This window comes from Ailuropoda melanoleuca, chromosome X, assembly GCF_002007445.2.
Source record: "Ailuropoda melanoleuca isolate Jingjing chromosome X, ASM200744v2, whole genome shotgun sequence".
In the NCBI taxonomy this organism is placed as follows: Eukaryota; Metazoa; Chordata; class Mammalia; order Carnivora; family Ursidae; genus Ailuropoda; species Ailuropoda melanoleuca.
In genome coordinates this window covers 74,039,632-74,064,950 of record NC_048238.1, presented here as the reverse complement: position 1 = coordinate 74,064,950, position 25,319 = coordinate 74,039,632, and the positions used below count along the sequence as shown (strand labels likewise).

At 47.8% G+C, this 25,319-nt stretch overlaps 2 protein-coding genes across 4 annotated transcripts in view; one reads left to right on the top strand and one right to left on the bottom strand.

Annotated features, from left to right (window-relative positions):
* The window catches only part of MORC4 (MORC family CW-type zinc finger 4), a 49,369-nt gene extending 38,932 nt beyond the window's left edge, over nucleotides 1–10,437 (top strand). The window contains exons 14-16 of one of the 3 annotated variants that reach the window (XM_034649467.1): nucleotides 7,565–8,258; nucleotides 8,556–8,801; nucleotides 9,139–10,437. In XM_034649467.1, coding sequence (XP_034505358.1) covers nucleotides 7,565–8,258; nucleotides 8,556–8,801; nucleotides 9,139–9,219 — 1,021 coding nt within the window. In that variant the 3' untranslated portion in view covers nucleotides 9,220–10,437. Of the gene's footprint in view, nucleotides 1–7,564; nucleotides 8,259–8,555; nucleotides 8,840–9,138 lie in introns of all 3 variants that reach the window. The other 2 variants (XM_034649468.1, XM_034649466.1) reach the window with 2 other exon arrangements.
* Nucleotides 10,438–19,970: 9,533 nt separating this feature from the next.
* The window catches only part of CLDN2 (claudin 2), a 12,025-nt gene continuing 6,676 nt past the window's right edge, over nucleotides 19,971–25,319 (bottom strand). Inside the window, exon 2 of the mRNA XM_034649647.1 lies at nucleotides 19,971–22,731. Coding sequence (XP_034505538.1) covers nucleotides 21,857–22,549 — 693 coding nt within the window. The 5' untranslated portion in view covers nucleotides 22,550–22,731 and the 3' untranslated portion in view covers nucleotides 19,971–21,856. The remainder of the gene's footprint in view (nucleotides 22,732–25,319) is intronic.

The following is a 25,319-nucleotide window of genomic DNA, read 5'->3' as shown; positions in this document are numbered from 1 at the left end:
TTATGCTACGTTTGCACGGTGGCACCAAGGTCCTGCTCAGGGCAAGAGGCCTTAAAGATGAAGAACTCCTTCGCTCTACCGGAAGGAGCTGACTTTTATGTGGAACCAGATCGTGGAGAATTCCATTCATAAAAGCATTGTCAAAAATAATGGAAATCTTGGTGCGCAGTCATTAAGAGGGCACTCATAGCTCCATGATACACGTTACAACAAGCGACATGGCTGAGCAGCCGGAAGTTTGGTAACAGAGAGAACCAAGGAAAAAGACGGTTGAAAAAACTGTCTCCCGGGGGGCGCCTGGGTGGCTCAGTCATTAAGCGTCTGCCTTCGGCTCAGGGCGTGATCCCGGAGTTCTGGGATCGAGCTCCACATCAGGCTCCTCCGTTGGAAGCCTGCTTCTTCCTCTCCCACTCCCCCTGCTTGTGTTCCCTCTCTCGCTGGCTGTCTCTATCTCTGTCAAATAAATAAATAAAATCTTTATTAAAGAAAAAGCTCTCTCCTGGGATCACAGTTAGCCCTGGGATTAGGAAGGCTGTGCGGAAGCACAAGGCTCCATTTACTCAGGAGCAATCAGACTAGGATGTGGGGTGGACTTTAAAGCAGTCCCAAGCCTCACACAGATCAAACAACAAAAGGACAGGGCCCTCACTGGCACTAGGGGCTTAAGCACAGCCTCTGACTAACCACTGGCCGATTAATAAGCTTTTCTGACCCAGGGGCAATTCCTAGGAAACCAGGCTTAAAAATAAATCACACATGTCCTGGTAGACTGGAAGGCTGCGTGCATGCTCAAAGTTGTGCCCTCTTAGAGGTGATTAGAGAGGGAAAATCCAAGTCGCTGCTACCTGGCCGAATGTGGGGCTGAAACAGAGTCCTCGAACTGTGATAGCAGCCTCCAAGCCACACGTACATCCAATGGGAAAGGGTAAAAATCGAACTGGCCGAGGGGGCTTAAGCACAAAGTAGCCTTTGCTGACCCAGGGGTGACTCCTAGGTTGCCAGGTGTAAGAGAGAAAAACCAAGAAGAAATCTATTTCCTCTACAGTATACAGCCCCTCATAGTCCTGCTCAGATTCCTTCAGCCAAGTCACTAAGTAAACAACCAAGCAAACGACGACATCAACCACTCAGGGAGATGGGAGCAGTATCCAGAGTTGCTGTACCGCGTTACCTAAAATATCCAACTGTCAAGTCGCCTGGCTGGCTCAGTTGGTGGAGCGTGCAACTCTTGATCTCGCGGCTGTCAGTTCAAGCCCTATGTTGGCTATAGAGATTACTTTAAAATTTAAAAAAAACCTTAAAAAAATGAAAATAGCCAATTGTCAGCAGAAAATTATGAGACATGCAAAGAAACAGGAAAGTGTGACCTGTACATAGGGGAAAAAAGAAGCAGATAATAGAAACTGCTCTTGAAGAGACCCAGATGTTGGATTAGCAGACAAAGACTTCAAGGCAGCCATTATAAGGAAGGGATAACTGGGTGATGGGCACTTGATGGAATGAGCCCTGGGTGTTATTTGCAACTGATAAATCACTAAATTCTACCTCTGAAACTACAACCAACCAACCAACCAACCAACCAACAGTGGAGACTAGTGGGCAGTAGGATCACATGTTCAAGGTAGCAGAAGAAGAAAGAGTGCCAAGCAAGAAACTTAAATCCAGTAAAACTATTTTAAGAAAATGAAGGTGAAATAATACATTTTCCAGGTAAACAAAAGCAGATGCAATTTGTTTCTAGCTAAACTCCTTTCAAGAAATACTAAAGAGAGTTCTTTAGGCTGAAAGCAAGTGATACCAGATAAAATCAAATGCAAATTCACATGAAAAAACAAGAGTACTGGCAATGGTAACTAATTCATTATAAAAGACAATCTAATGGCATTTTTTCCTGTTTCTATTCGTTTTTTAAAAAGATTTTATGTATTTATTTGAGAGAGAAAGAATGGGGGGAGGGGCAGAGGGCGGAGCAGACTTCCTGCTGAGCAGGGAGCCCTGATATGGGGCTCCATCCCAGGACCCTGGGATCGTGACCTGAGCTGAAGGCAGACGCTTAATTGACTGAGCCACCCAGGTGCCCCTCCTGTTTCTATTCTTAACTAAGTTAATTTAAATAATTTCATAAAACAGTATGTATATATTTGTATATAATTTTACATGTGTTTATAACTTCATTGTTGGACTCATCCACAGATGTAAAATGTTTGACAGCAACAACACAAAGGAGGTGAGTAGAAGCAAAGCAGTACTGGAGTGAGGAGATAATACCATAGTACAAAAGGAAGAAAATTTTAAATGGAAAAATAAGATTGATTTAGCAGACTCTATAAGCATTATAAATATGGAATTGCTCTGCTTTCTTCTCTCAGTTTTCTCAAAAGACATAACATTACATAGGGTAATAATTATAGCAATGTGTTGTTAGATTTGTAAATGTTAAACCAGAAAATATCCGTATAACATAAAAAGAGGAACAGTAGAAGAAGAAAGGCACAAAGAAGGCATGGCACATATAGAACACAGCAAGCTCAATAGCAGGTGTAAATGCTGTCATCTCAATAAGAACATTAAATACGACTAGTTCAAACTATCCAGTCAGAAAATATCAGATTGGATTTTTAAAAAATATCCAAATATACAGGAGATATGCTTTAGATTGAGAGATACAAGTAGGTTGAAAAGTGGAAGCAGATACACCATGCAAACAGCAGCCATAAGAGAGCTGGAGTGCTTAGCTAACATCAGACAAAATAGACTTTCAACAAAAAATGTTACTAGATATTACGAGGGACGTTTCATAATGACAGAGTTCATCAGGAAGATATAACAATTATACCTATATGTGGACCTAACAACAGAACCCCCCAGATATATGAAGCAAAAGCAGACAGACTGGAAGGGAGAAATAGATATCAATAATACTTGAAGACTTCAATGGCCCACCTTCCATTATGGGTAGGAGATCAGCAAGGAAACAGAAGAGTTGAAGAATGCCATGAGCCAACTGGACCTGACAGAAATGTATAGAACACTTTATATTCTTCTCAAGTGCACGTGGAATATTCTCCAGGATAGACCATATGTTAGACCAGAAAACAAGCCTCAATAATGTGAAAGGATTGATAGCATGCAAAGGATGTAGTCCAATCCCAATGGACTTAAAGTAGAAGTCAACAACAGAAGGAAATTTGGGAAATTCACAAATATGTGGAAATTAACAAAATAAAAAGCTTTTGCATAGTGAAGGAGACCATCAACAGAAAGACAAAGCAGCCTACTGAAGGGGAGAAGATATTTGCAAATTATATATCTAATAAGGGGTTAATATCCAAAATAAAGAAAGAACTTAACACATCAAAAAACCCGCAAAAAATTTGATTAAAAAATGGGCAAAGGGCCTGAACAGACATTTCTCAAGAAGACATACGAATGGCCAACAGACAGATGAAAAGATGGTCAACATCACTTATCATCTGGAAAAGGCAAATCAAAACCACAGTGAGCTGTCACCGCATACGTGCCAGAATGGCCAAAATCAACAACACAAGAAACAGCAGGTGTTGGTGAGAATGTGGAGAAAGGGGAAGTCTCTTGCACTGTTGGTGGGAATGCAAACTGGTGCAGCCACTCTGGAAAACAGTAAGGAGCTTCCTTAAAAAATTAAAAATAGAGCTACCCTATTACCCAGTAATTCCACTGCTGGTATTTACCCAAAGAAAATGAAAACGCTAATTTGAATAGATCATATGCGGCCCTATGTTTATTGTAGCATTATTTACAATAGCCAAGATATGGAAGCAGCCCAAGTGTCCACTGGTAGATGGATAAAGAAGATGTGGTGTACACACACACACACACTTTTATCGCCATAAAAAGAATGCGATCTTGCCATTTGCAACACTAGAGGGTATAATGCTAAGTGAAATAAGTCAGATTAAAAAAAAAGACAAATACCGTGTTATTTCACTCATGTGAAAATTAAGAAACAAAGAACAAACAAGAGGCAAGGGGAAAAAAAAGAATCAAATGAAAAAACGGACTGAGAACAAACTGGGGGTTGCCGGAGGGGAGTGGGGGGATGGGTGAAATAGATAAAGGGGATTAAGAGTACACTTACCGTGATGGGCGCTGAGTACTGTATAGAAGTGCTGAATCACTATATTGTACACCTGAAGCTAATATAACACTGTATGTTAACCATACTTCAAATAAATAGCCACCAAAAAATTTAAGAAAACAGTAAAATGATTCCATTTATAGTAGCTTCAAAAATAAAAGTCTTTAGGAATAAATTTAACAGAAGTGCAAGTAAGCCTTGTAAACTGAAAATTATAAAATACCGCTGAATGAGATTAAAGAAGACCTAAATAAATGGAAAGACATGTCGTGTTTATGGATCGGAAGATAAAATGTTAAGATGACAATATTCCCAAAATGGAGCTACAGATTCGATGCAGTCCCCTATCAGAATACCAGCCGGCTCCGCTGCAGGCAGACAATTGAGGAGGATGACAAAAAGAAGAAAGAAAATGAGAAGGTGGGGCGCCTGGGTGGCTCATTTGTTGAAGCCACTGCCTTCGGCCCAGGTCATGATCCTGGGGCCCCAGGATCAAGCCCCACCTCGGGCTCCCTGCTCAGCGGGGCATCTTCCTCTCCCTCTGCAACTTCCCTTGCTTGTGCTCTCTCTCTTGCTCTCTCTCTCTCTCTCAAATAAATAAAATCTTAAAAAAAAATGAGAAGAAACTAGCTATGTAGTTGGAAAAGAATTCACGGTGTATAAACCCGAAATTAGTCCTTTCTAAATGAGTGAATACAGGTCTGGAATAACAATCAATCCCTAAAGGGAAGAACCAGACCTTTACTTACAGAACTAGTAAGTACTTCTAGAACCACTAAGTAAAATCCACTTCTTTTTCTCTCAATCACGAAACAGTTTCTTTTGAATTTCCTCTTATGTGCAAAGTTTTGTCCCTTCCTTCCCATCCAGCGCAGTTAGTTAAGCTCTCTTCTGTCAAGGAGCGTGTCCTTCAGTACTTTAGTAGGGAACTTACAAGACACACACACGCGCGTGCGCACACACACACATAATACGTAAAGCGTGATACGTATTATAACTGAGTGCTAAGGTGCTATAGGAATTCAGAAGTAGCATTTGAGCCAGTCTTAGACATGTGAGAAGGGCATTCCAGTCAAAAGAAGCAGCGTGAGAAATCATGGGCATTTCTTTCAACTGGTGTTTTTGAAGGGAAGTAATGAGAGAGAAAGCTAGGGCCAAGTGATGTCCCAGCCCTGCCCCTGACTAGCTACATGACCTTGAGAAAGTTAACTTCTCTGCGGCTGAGCATCCTCTTTAACAAGTGCAGATAAACACACCACTTACGTCAGGGTTGTTGGGAAGACGGAATGAGACCGTACGCAGTAAGCACTTACCACACCGTCTGGCGCAGAGTAAGTGCTCAGTAAACATTTCTTACGTTTCAGGATGGAATGCCAACCTAAGACATTTGAGCTTTTATGTTGTGGAGAGCAATAAATAAAGATTTCAATTAAGGGTGTAACATAATCAGGGCAACACCTTAGGAAGATTGTTAACTTGGCAGCAGGTGGTCTGGAGGTGAGAGAAGGGGCAACTGGGGGCAGCCATCGCAAGAGCTCCGGAGAGGGAACGTGAGCTCGAACCTGAGTATTGATAGTAGTAGAACTATATAAAATTACTGAGAGTTTGCTGGTGTCATAACACAAATTGGACGTAGGAGAGGGAACAGGTTTGACCTTGACAATGGAAGGCCAGTTTTCTGCATCCTAAGCACCAGTGGGACAGGCAGGAAGGAACGCATGCTGGGCAATTGGAAATTCAGTACTAGAGATCAGGACTGGGAGAATGACCAGAGGGTATAACCAAGAAGGCTTATGAGATTACCAAAGAAAAGAAATAAGGGAGGGGCGCCTGGGTGGCACAGCAGTTGGGCGTCTGCCTTCAGCTCAGGACGTGGTCCCAGCGTTGTGGGATCGAGCCCCACATCAGGCTCTTCTGCTATGAGCCTGCTTCTTCCTCTCCCACTCCTCCTGCTTGTGTTCCCTCTCTCGCTGGCTGTCTCTATCTCTGTCGAATAAATAAATAAATAAAATCTTAAAAAAAAAAGAAAAAAGAAAAGAAATAAGGGAGAGAAATAAGGACAGAACCCTTGGAGGTGGGAAGACGAAGAGAAAGCAGATCATTTGACTGTAATTCCCTTTCATAAAACGTTGGTGTTGCTATGTGGTATCACATACCCTTCCTTCATACCTCCAAACTGACTGTCTTCCTACGTACCACAGCTAAACGGACCCTCTGCAGTGGCCCTTTATGCATGTTCTAGATGAATGCATTTGTTCTCACATTGCCCCTAAATACTTTTGCTTTCCCCCTAAGGTGGACACAGCAAGACCTATTAAGATGAAGACCAGTTTTCTTTCTGGGTGAACACTAGTTTCGAAGAACTTTCAGGGTGCTGTGAGAAGCTAAGGTTTGAAATGTCTTACAGATGTTCTCAGAACTTGCAGAAAAAAGTGGGCGGCCTTGAAATACTGTGAGGTGGCTGAGAGATAACATGCCTGACTCTCATTGAAAATTTGAAATTTGGTTTTTCCCTTGAGATTTCTGGGTTTTCTGCAGGGAGAACTAAATAGTGATAGGGGTAAAAATGAGTGGGGCAGGGGCAAGATTTTAAATTGCCTGTGGATTTCATGGGCACCAGTCATTTCATTAGTTCCTTCAACACTCAGTGTGTATAGCAGCCAGAAATGGAAGGCGATTTGTGATTACTCTCCTGCACTTTCCTGAAGAAATGAGGGAGTGCCTATTTGCCCTGACACAGGGGAGTTCTTCTGCCCTAAGAGGGAAATGACTTGAATTGGCCGATTCCACTTCTGACTAGGGCCCTGTGTTTTAATTAACTTTTACAAGTGAATAATGGGCAATAGCCACAATCCAGTTGGCTGGCAAAGGAACTGCATAGTGTTCTGTTGCAATATAAAAAATGTGCCTAAGTCTTTGATACTGGGAGGTTTTTGTGACACTTTAAAATTAACAAGCTGGCTCAGCTTTCCTCCGCATACTCTACTAGGCTTTCTATGACCTTTTTTCCATTCTCGTGTTACGGGATTTTGCACATGTATATGTGTGTGTGTGTGTGTGTGTGTGTGTGTGTGTGTGTGTGTGTGTGTTTTGCTGCCTTTCCTTGCATTTTGGAAACTTCCAAGTCAGGCTGGTTTCAATCCTATTTTCAGAATTCTTACCAAGATCAACTGGGTCTTGTTATATCCAGACACTGACTCTCATATCTTTTGATTTCATCTCTCCATTCAGACTGGTTGCTGTCTCAGCAAGGTGCATGAGTGAAGGGTTTGGAGTTCGGGGTAGAGTTGTATTTTCCTAACCCGTGGATCTATGGATAAAATGATCTGTGGATAACAGCTAGAGTCAGTTTTAACATGGGAAGTTTGGAGAGCGGCTCCATACAATAAGAATATAGCTAGCTTGTATTTGGACAGCTTAACATTTAATTCCCTCTTCTTCTTGCAGTAAGTACAAATGGATCCTGGGAGAGGAGCCGGTGGAGAAACGAAGAAGGCTCCAGAATGAGATGACAACACCTCCTCTAGACTATTCCATGCCTGGCCCTTACAGAAGGGTTGAGGCAGCTGTCACCTACCCAGAAGGGGAGAACAGCCATGATAAATCCAGTTCTGAGAGAAGCACACCACCGTACCTTTCTCCAGAATACCCAGACGCAAGCAAGAATACCAGTCAGAGTAGGGAGGTGTCAGTCCTGTATTCAGGGGCCCAAGACCAACACCAGGGGTCCCTGCTCCCTGAAGAATTAGAAGACCAGATGCCAAGATTGGTAGCAGAAGAATCTAACAGAGGCAGCACAAACATAAACAAGGAGGAAGTAAACAAGGGACCTTTTGTAGCTGTTGTCGGTGTTGCAAAAGGCGTTAGAGATTCAGGAGCTCCCATTCAGCTGATCCCTTTTAACAGAGAGGAGCTGGCCGAGAGGAGGAAGGTGGTGGAATCCTGGAGCCCGGTGCCTTATCCCTCCATGGCCTCTGCTCCCAGCCCGGCCGCAGCCGCTGGGGAGAAGGGCCGAGGTTATGAGGAGAGCGGAGGTCGCAGTACGCCAAAGACGAAGAACCAAAGAGAGCTGGAAGAACTGAAAAGAACCACAGAAAAACTGGAACGTGTTTTGGCTGAGCGGAACTTGTTCCAGCAAAAGGTTAGGGCAACACCTTCCCACTAGGAATAAGAGATCCTTTTTAACCAAGAGACCAGAGAGTCGCGGCTCTTGACGATTTCCTGTTCTGAGGCCTTTACACAACAGAAGCCATGGACTCATTCTGTGCAGTGTCTCAGATTGAATGAACCTGAGTGGGCTTCCCGCCCCGATCTGGGGCTCGAGAAGGCCCCTAAGTGGAACATGTATGGAGGAACTGCAGAGTGAATGTATTAGGGACACACTTTGGCGCGCTCCTAGCATGTGGGGGTCACTGAATTTCTGTTTCTTGGACTGCAGGTGGAGGAGCTGGAACAGGAGAGGAATCACTGGCATTCTGAATTCAAGAAAGTCCAGAGTGAATTGGTGACCTACACCACCCAGGAGACAGAAGGCTTGTATTGGAGCAAGAAACACATGGGCTATCGCCAAGCCGAATTCCAGATTCTGAAAGCTGAGCTGGAGAGAACCAAGGAAGAAAAGCAGGAGCTCAAAGAGAAACTGAAGGAGACAGAGACGCACCTGGAAGTGCTGCAGAAGGCTCAGGTCTCCTACCGGACCCCAGAGGGAGATGACCTAGAAAGGTTAATTACTAGGGTTTAGTTATCAGCTTGTGAGTGCTAACGGGAAGCATCCCTTAGGACCCCCAGTTACTGGCCGTAGCTAAGGGAGGAAGCCTTAATTAATTTGTAGGCCACCAAGGAGCGAGGACTTGCTTAGAGAGCTGCAGTCAGCCTCCCTGTGCTCGGTGGCACCGTGCTTGCTTCTTTCTGTCTAGCTAATCAGTGTTGAGAGATGTAGGCCCGTTTTTAAGGAGCTTCATTTTGTTCTGTTGGCTAATGACTTCGTGTCATCTCTTCTGCCCCCTCACTCCATCATACAGGGCTTTGGCAAAGCTTACGCGGCTACGTATCCACGTCAGCTATCTCCTTACTTCTGTCCTCCCTCACTTGGAGCTTCGTGAGATCGGGTTTGACTCAGAGCAAGTGGATGGGATCCTGTATACGGTGCTGGAGGCAAATCACATACTGGATTGAGCACCGGACTATATACTCTATATACCCTTCCGTACCCTGCCCTACTCTTCTCTATTCTTCTCTTCTCTTCTCTTGTCTTCTTTTCTCACCCCTTCTTCTTATTCCCTCCCTCTCCTCCCTTCCTTCCCCCTCTCCCCTTCTCTCCTCCCTCCCCTCCCTCTCTCTCTTTCTCTCACCTTTATGCCTTATATAGAGAATCTTTGAGTAAATCCTGGCTCTCACTCAGTCTGCTTCTTACTCAGTTTTGGTGTGGAGAAGGAGGCTAGTTAACAGGCTTTCAGGAGTTCCAGGAACAGAAAAGCAATAGTCACCAAGCCAGGTGACCTGAAAGCTTTAATTTCCATGATGTAGTCACTTGGCCTGTTTTTATATCCTTTCTGAAATGGTTTGTATTCATTTAGGTTAAATCAGTCGGCAAATACTGGGTCCAATGTAGTGGGTGTTTGGGGATAAATTAAGGAGTCTAATTCACGGTTGCAGCCTTCGAGGATCTAACAACCTAGTTTGGGAAGCGCAGGATACACACACCAAGTTAACGAACTGGTACAAGTGAGTGGCACAAACATGATAGACAAGTTCTGGGGGAGGAAGTTGAAGGAAGGCATCACATCAGAAATGGGACCTAAATTAACATTTGTTTAAAGAACGAGCAAGACCACACTGTCAACAATGGCAACAATGGTGGTTCCTTAGGGGATAGGACTGTGGTTGATATTTTTTTCTTCTCGCTATCTTCCTGCCTTTTTCAAATTTTCTATAATAAACCCGTTATTCTTCTTACATTGGAAAAAATAAATTGTTTTAAAAAAGAATGAGTAGGTTTGAATTTAGATATCAGATGAGAGACTCTGTTGAACATATAAGGTAATTGTATATCTACAGTTCATGTTCTATTTAGCATCACCTCTGGAAGAATAGCTTGAACAAAAGCGTGGAAAAAGCTGGAATGTGGAAAAGACGTTTGGTAGAAGTGATGGGTTAATGTAAACAGAACTAAGGTTAAATCGTGACCCGTCTGCTCACCCTCACATGGTATTTGCACATCAAGAAGGAATTCTTGAAAAAAAGAAATCTGCAGGGCTCAACTTCAAAAAATATGTGCCACCAAACTGGGATTTCGGGAAGTGGGGAAGCTCGTTTAGAGCAGAGAGATCGATATATCGATTTGATATCCCTCGGAATTTACCACCTACCTACTCCTCAGGCTAGTGCTGAGTAAGGGGTTGGTCTATTAGAAATAGTAAAACCTATACTCTTGTGAAAGTTGACATTTTGCTGATCCATTGCTTTATTGTATTTATATAGCACCTACTCTCCAAAGGGTTCAAGGTACTCTTCACAAGACATTGAAAAATGAACACATAAAAATATGCCAGCAGTGACAAAGAAGTACAGGAGAAAAAAATCACAGGGAATGGGGGAGGGATCAAGCAATCACAATAGGATTAGGTAGTGCAGAGGAATGTTCCGGATGTTCTGTTTTCCCCTGCAGATGTACTTGGGAAGACTCTCCCAAGCTTAGTTTACCTCCTTGGAGAGGAGGCGGGGCGCAGGTGCTCCCGTGAGCCTGGGAGGACTGGGGGAGGCCTGAGCCAGGTTCAGCATCAGAGTGCGTGCTGACAGTTACCCCGGCCCCCCGGCCCTCACCGCTCCGCGCCTCTAGCCTTCAGCCTGGTTAGTTTGCATGCCGGACATTTGGACTATGATGTTGAAGATCTCCACTGTCTAAATAAATATAAATATTACTGAGAAGCGGGGTGGGGGAGCGTGTGTTCAGCTATTCTCTCAATGATACTTATTCTTTGGAGGCGGGGCCGTGAAAAGCTGGGACTTGGCACAGATGTGGACAATATGGATGGAAGGTGGTGTCGGAAAAAAATTCGGAGCATTGAAGGTTCAGCCTGTGGGGGGGAGAGTGAGCATATGTGAGTGTGTGCGCGCATGTGTGCACGTTGGGTGAGTGAGGGGCAAAGTAGGAAAGAATAGGGGCAACTGGGCTTTAAGAAGAAAAAGGTCAGAAAAGAAAAAAGTTGGAAAACTGTAACTCCTCTCCGCCCATTCCTTAGGCCCAACCTCATAGTGCTGCTTCCAGCAACAGTTAGGTGTGTGAGTCCCTCTCCTAGGAAGCCCGAGTGACCTCTTTGTTACTTATTTGCAGTGAAACCACACCTGTTTGAGGCCCCTTTAGCCAATGTTAAAAGCCACGGTGGAGAGATTCAAAAGTGTCCCCCAGCCTCACCAGAGCTCGTGTAGTGTGGAGGCAAAAGACACCGGGAAGAAAAAAGTGGGTGCTTCCTCCTGGCTGTCCTGTTAGGTTAACAGGATCGTAACTGTCCTTTCAAATGCCCCTCCTATTTACCCTTGAGCTTTTCATTTCCACAGTCCCTTATTCTCTCATGCCTGGAAAATTGAAATCGGCTCTTAACAGGCCTCCCTTCCCTCCCTTTCTCACTCCTTCCATCCACTCTAGTCACTGTCACGAAATTGCTTTGAATGGCCTCCTCAGGTTACAGCTCTGCTCAGAGACGCCCTAGTGCTCCCAGTTGTCGAGCAAGCGCAGTACAGAGCCCCCCCCACCCCGACCACCGACCCGCCATGGCCATCCCTGTGCCCTCCAGTCTCCTAACATTCCAAACACAGTCCTCATTCCATTCACGCTGAACTGTGTCTCGGGTTCCGAACCTGCCTGGAGATATTCTCCTCCACCTTTGCTATTCCGTTCCCTTTACCTGGAACGTTCTCCCTCATCATCTTTCCTTTGGCTCAAATGTCAACCTTTTCTTCCCCCCAAACTCCCCCAATTAACCCAGGCAGGCATAATGTTTTCTTTGAACGTGTAAGTTTTGTGTCCCAAGGCTTTTTATCACAAACTTCCTTGTCCTGTCTTCCTATTAGAAAGCTCTAGATTCAAATATATAGCTGCCTACTTGGCATTTACATTTACATGTCTCACAGGCATTTCAAATAAAATGTGTTAAAAATAAACAGTGACACACACACCCCGGGACTGTTCCTTCCCCCAGTTTTCCTCATTTTAGAAAATGGCACCTCCACCCACCCAGTCACACAAGCTCAAAACCTGGAAGTCATCCTTAATTTTCCTCTTGTAGGCCCCCACATCCAGGCTGTCAGAAAGTCTGTCAGTTCTAGCGCCGAAGTGTACCTTGACCTCACTGACTTTTACCACAGCCACCTTATTCTAAACAACCATCAGCTCCCATAGATGTTTTTGTGGCTCCTAACTGGTGTCCTTGCTTCCACTCTTGTTTCTACAACTGTCTTATCACACAGCCAGATTAAAAAAAAAATACAAATCAGATTACATAACTCCCCGCTTAAAGCCCTTCAGTGACTTCTCATTGCACTTGGAAGAAAATCCATCCTCCCTACTTCATCTGCTTTGTGTCTTGTGATTTTTCATCGTATTTCACTTTCCCCCTCACTCACTGTGGTCTTCCCTCAGAAATACGTCAGGCTCTCACTTCCCTCCAGAGCCTTTACCCATACCGTTCCCTCTTCTAGAATGCTCACGCCTCCAGTTTGGGTACGGCTGCCTCGTCCCTCATCCTTCAGGTCTCGGTGTAAGTGTCAACTTTCTCAGGCCTTCGTGCAGCCTTTTTTCTCTCTCTCCCCTATTCTATCATTTCCTGTTTTCAATTCCTGGCCCTTCTCACAGTTGGCTGTTACATATTCAGCTGTTGACTTGCACTCGTTCAGCAAATGCTCACTGGCTACCTACTACGTGCTGCATGATAGTGGGGAGCACAACCCGCATGATGCCAGTCTGCCTCTTTCCCTAGTACGTTCCATGAGGGGAAGGGCCACGCCCATTTTGGCCAATCCCTTTATCCCACAGCTTATCCTAGTACCTGGTAGATAGTAGGTAATCGATCAATAATTTTTACCGAGTGAGTTAATGAGGGGAACGTGTCAGTATTTCCATCTCCCTCAAGAGCCCATAGCAGTGCTTCCTCTGTGGAGGGGCTGGCTTAGTGAGCATGAGTGAGGTAGACCGCAGTGCTGGGCATTAAAGTCTGCGAATGCAAAACAGACCCTGAGTGTTTTGGGTCTGTGGGGGGCCGGGGGGTCAGGGCAGGCAGTGTGAGCTGGAGTGACCTAGTGTTTCTCTTTAGCTGAGTTTTCACTTGAATTAATTGGAAAGTCTACCAAAGGGGAAAAAAAAGAAATATAGGTGTTCTCTCCCACAGACTCCGAATGTTATCAAAAGGAAGCTCCCAAGCATGCAATTTTAAAATACTGAGATTACAGAATACAATCAGGAGAAGCCTATAGAGACCAGATCTTGAGAGCGAGAACTAAAAGGAGGGGGAAAAAGCCATTTCTGAGGCGTCTTCTGTTCCCTTTTGCCAAGAGCAGTGATAGCGTCTATCAGGAGAAGAAACAGGGGCACCTGGGTGGCGCAGTCAGTTGAGCGTCCGATTCTTGGTTTCGGCTCAGGCCATGATCTCGGGGTCTTGGGATCAAGCCCCGAATCGGGCTCCACACTTGGTGTGGAGTGTGCTTGAGATTATCTCTCCCTCTCCCTCTGCCCCTCCTCCTCGTGCTCACTCGCTTGTTTTCTCTCTCTCAAATAAATAAACCTTTAACTATTAGTTTAAAAATTTTAAAAACAAAAGAAACAGGAGCTATCCATAAACAGAGTACACAGAGCATGCCTCAAGAAAATAAGTTCCTGGCACATGTTAGAGAGTCAGTACATGCTTGTGGGATGAACAAATGGGCTCTTAGCAGAAGACCAAGTCAGAGACTTGGTGGTCCCAGGGGGGCAGAAAGATATGGTGGTCCACATCCAGTGATTGCAGATGATCTGGGGCAATAATTTAGAAGCAGAGGCTTAATTGGCAAGCTCCTGACTCCCAAAGGGCAATCGCCAGATAGAACACGTTTCAGAGTTCTGTATCATGAATTAAAAGCTCTTTCTGTAGTACGGTGTTAGGAGCGAAGCATGCTCAGGATAGCCAGGGGTGAGCTCAGGCCAAGTCAAGGGTAATTTCCCCAAAAGAACACCTTGTTCTTGGTGACAAGGACATCCCAAACTTACGACTTCTCTTAGGCAGAGAGGAAATTCAGGGACCATACTTTCTGATTTCAGAGTCAGGACACATGGTTGAGTCATAAACTGGAGAGTTGGAAAGAACTAATGTAGATTGTCTTGGGTAGATTGAAACCTTAGTCACTGAGACGTATGAAGCATTCATTTTCTGCAGAAGGAGCATGTTTTGTTACTTGCCTCCATCCCCAAGTCCAAAGTTTTGATGTAAATCATCAGAAACACCAACCCCCTTTTAGGTGAGATTAGTCCAGATGTTTTGGGTGCCTTCTACTCCCCAAACACATTTCATACATCTGACCATTGAGTCCTCAGGGCAGGCAAGATGACTTTAGGCAGAGGCTCGGGAAAGTGTTCCCCAAAGGCCTGATTTTCCAGAAGGCTATGGAAACCTGTAAGGGTCGGAAAGGTGGAGATGTGTGGGGAGGGTTTTCCAGTTTGTAGAGAAGAGTATAAGTAAAATCACAAGACTATGTGGGGGGACGGGTTGTGAATACAGGAACACCCAGTGCATTTGAGGAATATTGAATTATTTAATTTGAAGCATAAGGAACAGAACGAACCAGGGGCTGGGGAATACCAGCAAGGGGTGGGGGGCTATGCTAAATCTGCTTACCGATGGAGCCCTTGTAAGCTATGAAATAGGAAAGTGGTTGTTGTATCTCCCCAATTGTCCCAGCGTTGGGGGCATTAACCTCAGTCTGCAGTTCCCTTGGACTAAGATTTTCTCTAGAAGTAGGACCTGATCGATCATGGTTCTGTTCTACCTCAGATTTTCACAGATCTGGATGAAGGGCAAAGAGCCATCACCCCCCCTTTCTTCTCCAATTTCTCGAGTCTGCTTTTCCTCTGGCCTCTGTTAATGGAATCTGATGAGTAGAAGCCCATCCAAGGTCTTCAAGGTATCTAGACTTTGGGGAAGAATCCAGAGAAGTTTTGACTTGGGAAAGAATATCCTTGCTGATGTAGATTCGGATCTGTGGGGAAATAGACTTTGTCATCTGCCCCTGCTCCCCTAAGGCACACGTTTTAGTGTGACTTTGACACTACCCTTTGGGTCACCAATATGCGTAGAACACAGTTAACCCCTCGTTGAGGACCTGCCATATGCCATGACCACACTAAGAGGCAGGCATCATTTCCATTTGACGTATGTGGAAACTAAAGTGTAGAGAAGTGAAGTGCTTCTCTCGCGGCCACACAGCTAGAGAGCGTGCGGAGGCCAAAGCAAACCCAGGTTTGTCTGACTCCAAAGCCCAGGCTCTTTGCCCACGACACCGTAGAGCCTGTCTTGAAAACGATTAGCCTCGTCTTCTTCCTTTGGATAAGAAAAAGCTGAAGACAGCCCACGTTAATAGGAATTTCCAAGGAAGAAAGTTCCACAATCCCACACAATGTTTAACTGCCCTCATGATCAGGAAATCGTTCACTTATGTAACAAATATCCCTCCAAACAACGTGGAAATTCATTTCCTCTTGACTGGGTTTTTCATGCAGGGCTGTCACTTGGCAACTTTCCTGATATCAAAACAGCCACCAAGATCCTATTCTTACACTCCAGGAGGTCTTGGACTTGTTGGCCTCTGCCTGGGAGGGTTCTCACTGGCTCCTTGGTACCCCACCCCCACCCCAGACAGTGCTGAGGTGGGCAAGTTTCTCGGGGAGTGAGAAAGTGACACTTGAGAACATGCTGGTTTATTATTACACACAGAAGAGTAAAATTAACCACATGAGGTGCCTTTGGAATTGCCGAGAAAAAGATGGCACCACCTTTCTTGACTTGTCTGCCTTTTTCTCAATTTCTACTTCATCTCCGTTGAAGGCTATTGAATCATTTAGCTGAAGAGTGCACGTGTTACTCAGAGAAGGCCCCTGCTGCCCCAGATTCCAGCGTGCACTGCCTCTGAATTGATGTCCTATTTTTTCTTAAGCCCACTGGACTCGTCTTCTCATTCTGGCTCTTTTTTTAACAAAGCGCTAAGCTGAGAAACTAGTGCAAATTCTGACGTCAGTGGATAGTCTATGACTGAATGGGTTTCTCCTGCTAGAAAAATATATGTGCTTTTTTTTTTTCATCAAGGCTCTCAGTGCCTTTAAACCAACGTAGGGGAATCTTCACAATATCATCAGACAGCCTTTGTGTGGGGGGTTGGTGCTGATCCACCTTCTTGCCTCCCATTGGACGATTCCAGAAATGCAAATGAAGAGGCTGCTTGTGATTTTGGTGTGACTGGCCTTTCTCCTGAGCAAGCCACAGGGAACTTGGTCAAATGTCACAGACTCGGAAAGTGCTGTTGGAGTTGAGGGCCTACCACTGCAACTCAGGGTTGCCTGCCACACTCCTCATACTCATTTGGCACCTTGGCTCACATCCCATTATACGTATCTGGCTGAAAGCATGTGAGTTTTCTCTGTGCTCCCTCCACAAAGCCATGTTTGCAAATAGAAAGTTCTTTGACGCCCTCCTTGGAGGTTACTTGTGAAGCGGCGAGGGTGCCATTCTGGAGGAATGGGACCTCAGGGATGACAGGAAAGCGGGACCTGATGGTCTGCCCTTGTGGAGTGACCTCCTGCTTTCTTAAGCCCGAAGCCACTGCCACTTGTCTTGTGGAGAAATGAGGCCAAGCAAGAGTTAGCTAGGAATTCCTGAGCAGCAGCTCTCAAGCAGGTGGTAGCTTGTGGGAGGCAAAGGGGTGGTCACCTTACAGCTTCTGTATTGCCCGGCCTGATAACAACCTGTTAATATTTTATCAGTGATCACATCGCACCACTTCGGGCAGAAGAGAGAGATAACCTGCTGGACTTCCTGTTTGAGGTTTTCTCTCCCGTGGAGATAACAGGATTTCTCATCAAAGCCGGCAGCCGCTTGGGCAGGGAGACCAGGCTGGGCAAAGGCCAGGCTTCAGCCAGCTGAGGAACACATGCGCTTCCCGGCCTGGGGCCTCCACGTCCCAGAGTGGGCAGCCCCGCGCACAGAAGAGTCTCCTGCCCGGGGACCCAGGGCTGAGTGGGAGGGGACAGCTGACCCTGCCCAGGCCCCATCTGCCTGCCTCCAGCACCGTGCCCTTCTCCTTCCTCTCTCGCTTCTCCCACATCTGTTTCTCCCCTGGTCCGGGGCCAGAAGGATGGGCACTGCCTTTGCTGCCGCCACCAATTTCCAGAGAGCTGCCCAAGAGAAGGAGATGAGGGAGAAGAGGCCGGGCCCCAGGGTCGCTCTTTCCACTGGAGCCACTTAGGAGTCCTTCGAGGCAAACTCGGAGGGGTCTGGGTGAGCTGTGTGGTATAACCCTGTTTCCTGGCTGCTGGCCACCCTTTTGCTCTGTTTCTCATGGTCCTTCAGCCGCAGGAGGCAGGTTCTTGGAATCATCCTTTCCCGCCCCCCCCAATCTCAAGTGGTGCCCTACCCTCCCTTCATATGGATTGGGATGTGAGGGGACTTACAAGCCTTTCTGAAGTAGTCCCTGACACCCCTACCTCTGGCACTTTCCTCCTATCTCTCACAGGACACACCGTATCATGCCTTGTACCACACTTCGGTGTGCACGTCTTATCTGGCCCTGGATCAGCTGTCAGCTCCTGCAAGGCACAGACTTTACCTCGCTGTCCGCCCTCGTCGTCCTCAACGCCTAGCGCATGCCGTCCGACACAGAGCAAGGGTGCAGGCAGCGTGGGCTGCCTGGCAGCAGAGCTGGCTGAATGGCTGACCGGCTGGATGAAGGTCTCTCAGGAAGTCGGAGCTCGTCTTTCCCGCAAGAAGCCAGTTTCAGCCTCCCCCCTCCCCTATTAATGATCACGTAGCAGTAGGTCACTAGGGCCCCAAGGGGGAGAAAACATGAGTCACACTATTATCAGAGGAATGAGGGAGGGTAGAAACTTCTCTCCTTGTGCAAGGGTCAGAGCCATCCGTTTGGGGCATAAACACAATGGCCTTCACTATCCCCTCGGTTGTGGCTAATCTAAATTACTTTATGATGGAAGGCAATGGGGTGAGCTGAAAGCCATTCAACTTGGACTCAGACACGGGGAGATTTCGAGGAAATTATTTAGAGCAAGGCTTTCCTTGCTTACCCGGCTAAAGGGAATAGTTGCTCCTTATCGGCTCTGCCCTGGTTTTTCTAGTTCAGGCTGAAATTCTAACTTCTTCTGTAGAATCTTCCCAGATTATAAGGAAGGAGGACGTCCCAGGGCAGCCTCTTCCTAAGATGAAGACCGGCTCTGGGCCCTGGTGCCCTTGAAGGCCCTTCTATGCCAGCGGCAGACAGGGACAGGAGGGCTGCGGGAGTCCGAAGAGCACGTTGCTGTGGGAAGACTTTCCAAGCTTAGAGTCGGACTCCGACACTCTGTGACTTTAGGGAGGCCTCCATTTTGTCTCCTATAAGAGACCTGCTTCTTTTCAGGGATTTGGGGAATGCGAGGAAACTGTGGATCTGAAAGCGCTTTGGCTGCCAGGGGGTGGGTTATCGGAGCCCAGACCAGAGGGCTGCTCCCTCAGCGCAACACAGTCAGCAAAGCAACCCCTTCCTCCGGCCTCTACTGCCCGCCCTCCCCGCCCAGTCAAGCGCTCTGAGGTTCCTGGTGCCAGGCCAGAGACACGACCCCTTGTTCAACTTCTGTTCAGAGAGCCCCTTCTCTCTACACCTTACTCCTGCCCGCCTCCATTCCCTCTAAATGGGCTTGGGTGCTGGGGTCCTCGCCTCTGCACCAGGGAAGGCCTACGTCGGGAGTGCAAGGCAGCGCTTGTTGTAACAGGCTCCGGTGTGCTGCGGCCTCCTGGCTCCAGGGGCTGTGTAAACTGAGGCTTGCGGTGGGGGGGTGGTGAAGGGGCTGTTATTGTCAGCGTCGCCACGGCCAACATCTTTATGAATTAGGCTTTGTTCACTCCCCCAGGAGGTTTGAACAGAACACGGCCAAATCATTAGCCTCCCAAACTCTCACACCTCCAGAGTTTGGGGAACGGAGGTGTCGTGTCTCATTCAAATGTGAGTTGATCCTGCTCCCCCAGATCGCCTCCATGGGAGACCTCCAGGAGAACTGTGGTGTCCCTAACATGTCTCTGCTGGCCATAAGTTGCTTTCCTCCGGCAGCTTGGGGGGACCCCTGGCAGGCTTTCCCAATGAGTAGAGGGGAAGAGCCCTATCTGGGGAGTCTGGAGTCTGGGGCACCAACACCAGCAGTGTGGCCCTGGGGAAAACAATCTCTTTATTCTTGTGGGCCTCGGTTTCCCCATCTGCTGAATGGACATTGCCAGATCGACTTCCCCTTCCTCACAGTGCTGCTTCAGGGATCGAAAGGGATAAACACACAGCCATTTAGTAAGTAACTTCCATGAAAGAATTGTGAAGAGGCAGAAGCCCTGGGCGAGATGAAAAGGTAAAGCTTCCCTGGGAAGGTGGGGGGTGGTGGTGTCTTGCTTTCATAATGTCTCTGGTAAAGTCTAGAATTGTTTTATCCACTCAGTGGGAAGAAAAGCCAATTTCCATCCTACCCTGCCTCTGGCCCAGTTCTTTCTCACACCTGCCCTGCCTGGGCCCCCTCTGAATTAATAAAACAGTAACAAAGTTACTCAATCAACAAGTGTTTATTGATCACTTACTATGTGCCCAGCACTCTTACAGATAGTCTGAGGGATACAGAGAGCTCTCCGGTATGGCGCCGACCCCCGAGAGTTTACAGTGTACTTGTGAGATCAGATACACGTACACGAAAAATAACTATCCGTCAAAAATGGTGAATGATAAGCATCAAAGAAGCAGCAGTTATACACTGAGGGTGGAGGAGGGAGGGTAGGGGAGGGACGGAGTGGTCAGAGGGGACTCAGTGTGGGAGGTGGTGCCGAGCAATTTCTCCAGACGGCAGGAGGACTCGGCTAAGGGGAGAGGGCCTTCCAGCTTGGGAGGGGAGCTTAATCACAAGCGAGAAGGTGGAGAGGCTGGAGTTTGTCAGAAGCCGGGGGTGCTTGGGTGGGGAGGCGTGAGGGAAAATGCCTTGGGTCTATCTGTGACTCCCACCCCACCCCCACCGCAGGGGAAATGGAGCATTTCCGCAGCTTGGGGCTGGAACTGTCCGCCTGGGAGACATTCGCCATCATCCCACCCCAACCGAAGTCCCAGGCAGCGGCTCAGCTCTCCCTCAGACCGGGGCCATAGCTCCTTGGGCGTTGTTTCACGCCAAAGCCCTCAGATGCCTTCCAGCCACTCTGGGAGGTCTGGCGAAGGATGGTGGGTGCATCTGAAGGTGACAGGGGGCCCACCGGGTGCTGTCGCCTTTCGGAGGCTCTGTAGAGCTCCGTGGGGAGACTCCGGGGGACTGATCGCAGACTTCGGGCAGATGTGCTATTCAGCCCTGAGACTCTCTGGGGAAGCCGCCTCTCTCTGGCTCGATAGAAACACCCACTGGGGCCACCTCACGTGCCCACCCAGCTTCTTAGACACCGAAGTTCTTGTTCTTTCTCGGGCAGCGTCAAGGAGTGGTCTCTTCCTCGGACCTCCAAGGCTCTCATGCTGTCAGTCCCCAGCCAAGAGCCATCTCTAGAAACGCCAGTTAGCCCTTCCTAAGGAAACCACCGTGTAGGACCCGAAGCCTTGTTTCTTAGCAGGAGGCCAAGTCAGAGGGAGGCAAGGGCTTCAGGGGGAGTTGGGGCTGCCACTCCTGAGGCAGTTGCTCAGAGGAATCAGAGTCTGCTGCTGCCTTGAGCTTTCCACCCCTGTTCCTTTGCTTAGGAGGGAGCTAGATCCCCAACCCACAGCGGGAGGGAATTCCTGGAAAATGCCCTGGGCGGTGAGTCAGGTCTTTTTTTGGTCTTCGACTGCTTTCCCTCCCTCTCATCCTGCACCCAATTGCTCTCTGTTCCCTCGATACCGCGGGATAGCTTTACTTCAGTCCACGCACACACCAGTCTGAACACTGTGGAGTCATAACAACAATGGGATGGAGGCTCTGGGCTCCATTACTGGCCAAACAGTTTCTTTGGAGAGAAGCTCGGGAAGTTGGTGAGAGCTGTGCCCATAAAAGCTGCCACACACCCCCACATCCCCACCCCCCACCCCCGCCAGCAATGAGCTAAGAGCAACCTGAGCCAGAGGGAGGGTCTTTGATCTCAGAGAGGGTTAGTCAGTGGGATGTAATTAATGAGTGGGTTTGGGGACGGATTCACAGGTAACCCGAAAGGCAGAGGGGAGCCTCTGTGACATGGCCTAGGCTAGGGGGTGGAGTTTGGAGTTGAGGGTTGGGGACTCGGGCGGGATGAGGGCTGGGGGGAGGTGGCAGGGCCGTGGGCAAGGTGAAGGAAACAGAACGGCTGGCTTGGCAAGCATCTTGACAGTCCAACCTACATGCTGTCACACCAGTTCACATTCTGCCTTCGCCTGATCCAGTGGCACCTTCTGACATGATCCAGTGCCTAAGTCCCTCACCTGAGGCCCTGGGTGGGGGGGTGGTGCTGTCCACTGGTTTTCACAGACCCAGCCACCCCCCCAGCTCCGGCCCCTGCTTCTTCACACATACCCTGTCAGACTGTAGGAGTTAAACTCACTCTTGACTTTGGGCGGTTGACCAGGCCTTGGAGAGCCCCTAGTTGCGAGGGGCTGGGCCTGGTAGGAATCGTAGTAGTTGGAGCGATTTCCCTGGAATGGGCAGGAAAAGCAGAGGATGATTCCAGCTACCAGGGAGAACAGGGAGGAAATAATGCCCAGGTAAAGAGCCTCTCCGATCTCAAATTTCATGCTGTCAGGTACCAGTGGGGAGTAGAAGTCCCGCAGGATCCCATGAAGATTCCAGGCAACAGGGATGAAGCCCAGGAGGCCTCCAAGGATGAAGAAGACTCCGCCCACCACCGCCAATCTGTCCTTAGCTCGGGAGTCCTGGCAGAAGACCGTGCATCTCATGCCCACCACGGAGACAATGCAGGCCAACGACGAGACGGCGCTGGATGTCACCATCATGGCCTGGGCTGCCTGGATGTCAGCGGGCAGGCCGAGGAGGGTGCTGTAGATGTCACACTGGGTGATGCCTGTGCTGTGTGTGGCACACTCCATCCAGAGGCCCTTGGAGAAGCCGACAGCCGTCACGATGCTGGTGCCGACGTAGGAGCTCGTTCGCCAGCTGGGAAGCAGCATGGCCACCAGGGTGCCCAACAGCCCCAGGAGGCCCAAGATGTAGCCTACGAGTTGGAGGCCAAGAGAGGCCATCGCAGCCCTCTCAGCAGTAGTGTCTTCAGGGCCTGCTCCCTTGCCTTCAGGCTGCGGCTCTTGCTCCTTGGATCCTGGCCTCTAATCCCTCATTTCAGAGTGTCTCTACCAGGCCGATTTCTCTCCTCCTTACAAGTGTCTGTGGGTGGCCACAAGCAGGCTCAAGAAGGCATCTAGAAGACCTAAAAAAAATCCATAAACCAGATTAAATATTGACCAGAAGCTTATGAGAAACCAGAAAATGCTGGATGCCTTTTGACCTTTGTTATCTTTAGAAATAACACATGAGAAAGAAAAAAAGAACTTTGAAAGTGGAGCCAAAATGTCATCGCCTCCTGTGTAGGCACATGCCTTGGGTCGGGCTGGCAGCCAGACAAAGCCGGGGGCCAGACAGGTGGCCCCTTTCCGAGAAGGGAGTGGTGGCAGTGGTGGTTGTGTTGGCTGTGCTGGCTCCGGGTCAGGCTCTCCGCTGGCACAGTGCTGTCTCCAAAGCCTGATGTTTAATGCATTGCCCAGCAACACTGCCACAGGGCCCCTCAATTGCAGACCGAGGCCAAACTCCAGGAGCCTGGAACAGGAGGAACAGGTCCTGGGATATAGCTTTGGACTCCAGCTTATTAGCGAGGCCTCGAAGATCTCCAGGGGCCTAGGGAGCAGGGATCTGGCCCTAGGTCATTCTCCCCCAGGTGAAAATCTACACCAGGGCAGGTTGGGGTAGACAAAAAAGATTTATGTCCACACTCTGAGAGTTCAGGTCCGCCCAGCCCTGCCCAAATTCCCTCCACAGGCCAGCCTAAGGACATTTCCTGTCTGCTCTTCTTAACAGATTCCCCTACCAGCCCTGGCCTCGGAGATAATGTGGAAGGATTTTGGAGCAAAGGTTGTGCCAAGGCCTGGTGGGGGAGCCCTGAAATTCCCTAGGTTATCTCCCAGCAGATAACCTAGGATGGTCAGACGAAAGGGAAGCTGTTCTACCGTAGAGGGTTTTGTAAGAGGAAGGCATCTGAGCCAATCCTTGAGAATCTCAGAGCTGTCTAGGATTTTGTGGTGTTCAAGGAGTACCCCAGCACCCTCTTGCCAAGGTCCATCATCTCGTAAATGTGAGTATTCCTCAGAAGTCCATTCTTTTCTCAGTCAACACTCTGTCCCTGAGCAAGTAGGTACCATGACTTAATCTTAAGTGGGCATAACCCACCCCAATGACTTAGTCTCCAACCCATGTTACACTTCCAAATCTGAATTTCCATCATAGCCCTTCCTCCTGAGCTTCAAGACTCCAGAGCAATCACCTATTTAAAATGTCCACCTTGGGGCCCCTCGGTAGCTCAGTCGGGTAAGCATCTGACTCTTGGTTTGGGCTCAACCCATGATCTCAGGGTCCTGAGACCGAGCCCCACTTTGGGCTCTGCACTCAGCAGGGAGTCTGCTTGAGATTCTTGCTCTCCCTCTCCCTCTGCCCCTCCCCCCACTCTCTCTCTCAAATAAATAAATAAATCTTTAAAAAAATAAAAAATAAATAAAATGTCCACCTGGAAATGCCATAAACACCTCAAATACGACATGCTCAAAAGAGAACCCATCACCTGTCCTATCGCAGCCTTACCCAAACAGTTCTTCCCTGAGTTCCCTGGGTTCACTGAACCATACCTCTATCCAGCCCCTTGCACTAGACCAAAATCCTGGGAGTGATTCTTGACCCCTCTTTCATGCTGATTCCTCACCTTCCATGGTCAATGTCTCACCAACTCTACCTCTTGCATATACCTCAAATCCATGGCACCCTCCTCCCCATCCCGGGCTACTTGCTCGGATCAGTGTGTCATCATCCTCTTTCCCCCAGACCGTAGCAATGACGCTTCCTAACTGGTCTTATTTCCAGTCTTGTCTCCAAGTCTTTGCCAAGGTGATCTTTCAACACATTAATCTGATCAAGCGTCTACATAAAACATTCCAGTGGCTCCCCATTGGCTAAAGGATAAAGTCCAAACTTGTTTGTGCTCTATGATCTCTCAAGCTTCATCTCTTGCCATTGTCCTCCTCATATTCTTGCTAAACTAAATCACTCTCAGTTCCTCAATCATGTCATGCTGTCTTTTGCTTCCAAACCCGAGTGCATGCTGTTCCTTCTATGCTGGCTGCCTGGCATTCTTCTCTCTCTGTTTAGTGCCTTCTCTCTGTTTAGGGTTCAACTCCTATGTCTCTTCCCCCAGCTTGGATCAAGTGCCCCTCTTCCATGTTCTTGCAGCATTTTCTATGTTTCCTTACCTCCATCATGGTAGTACGGTAGTAATAACAACAGGAATAGTAATGATAATAATAATAGCAGCACTCATGTAGTGTTTCTGATGTGACCGATGTATAGATTATAAGGACTCTGTACATGTTAACTCAATTAATTGTCACAACAACGTTTTGTGATAGGTGCTAATCCTCCCTATCGAATAGATGAGGAAACAGCTACAAATAGTAGGTATTGCCCTGTATTGCAATTTCCTGTTTAAATCCTTATTCTTTCTCCACTAGTCTGAGCTACATAAGGGCAGGGACTGTATTGTATTCATCTGTGGATCACAAGTGCCTTACAGAATATGACACCCAGAGCAGGTGTTCAAAAATATCTTCTTGGTGCACCTCGGTGGCTCAGTCGGTTGAGCATCTGCCTTCAGCTCAGGTCATGATCCCGGGGTCCTGGGATGGAGCCCTGCATCCCCCCTGAGCAAGGAGCCTGCTTCTCCCTCTCCTTCTGTGTGCTCGCTTACTCTCTCTCTCC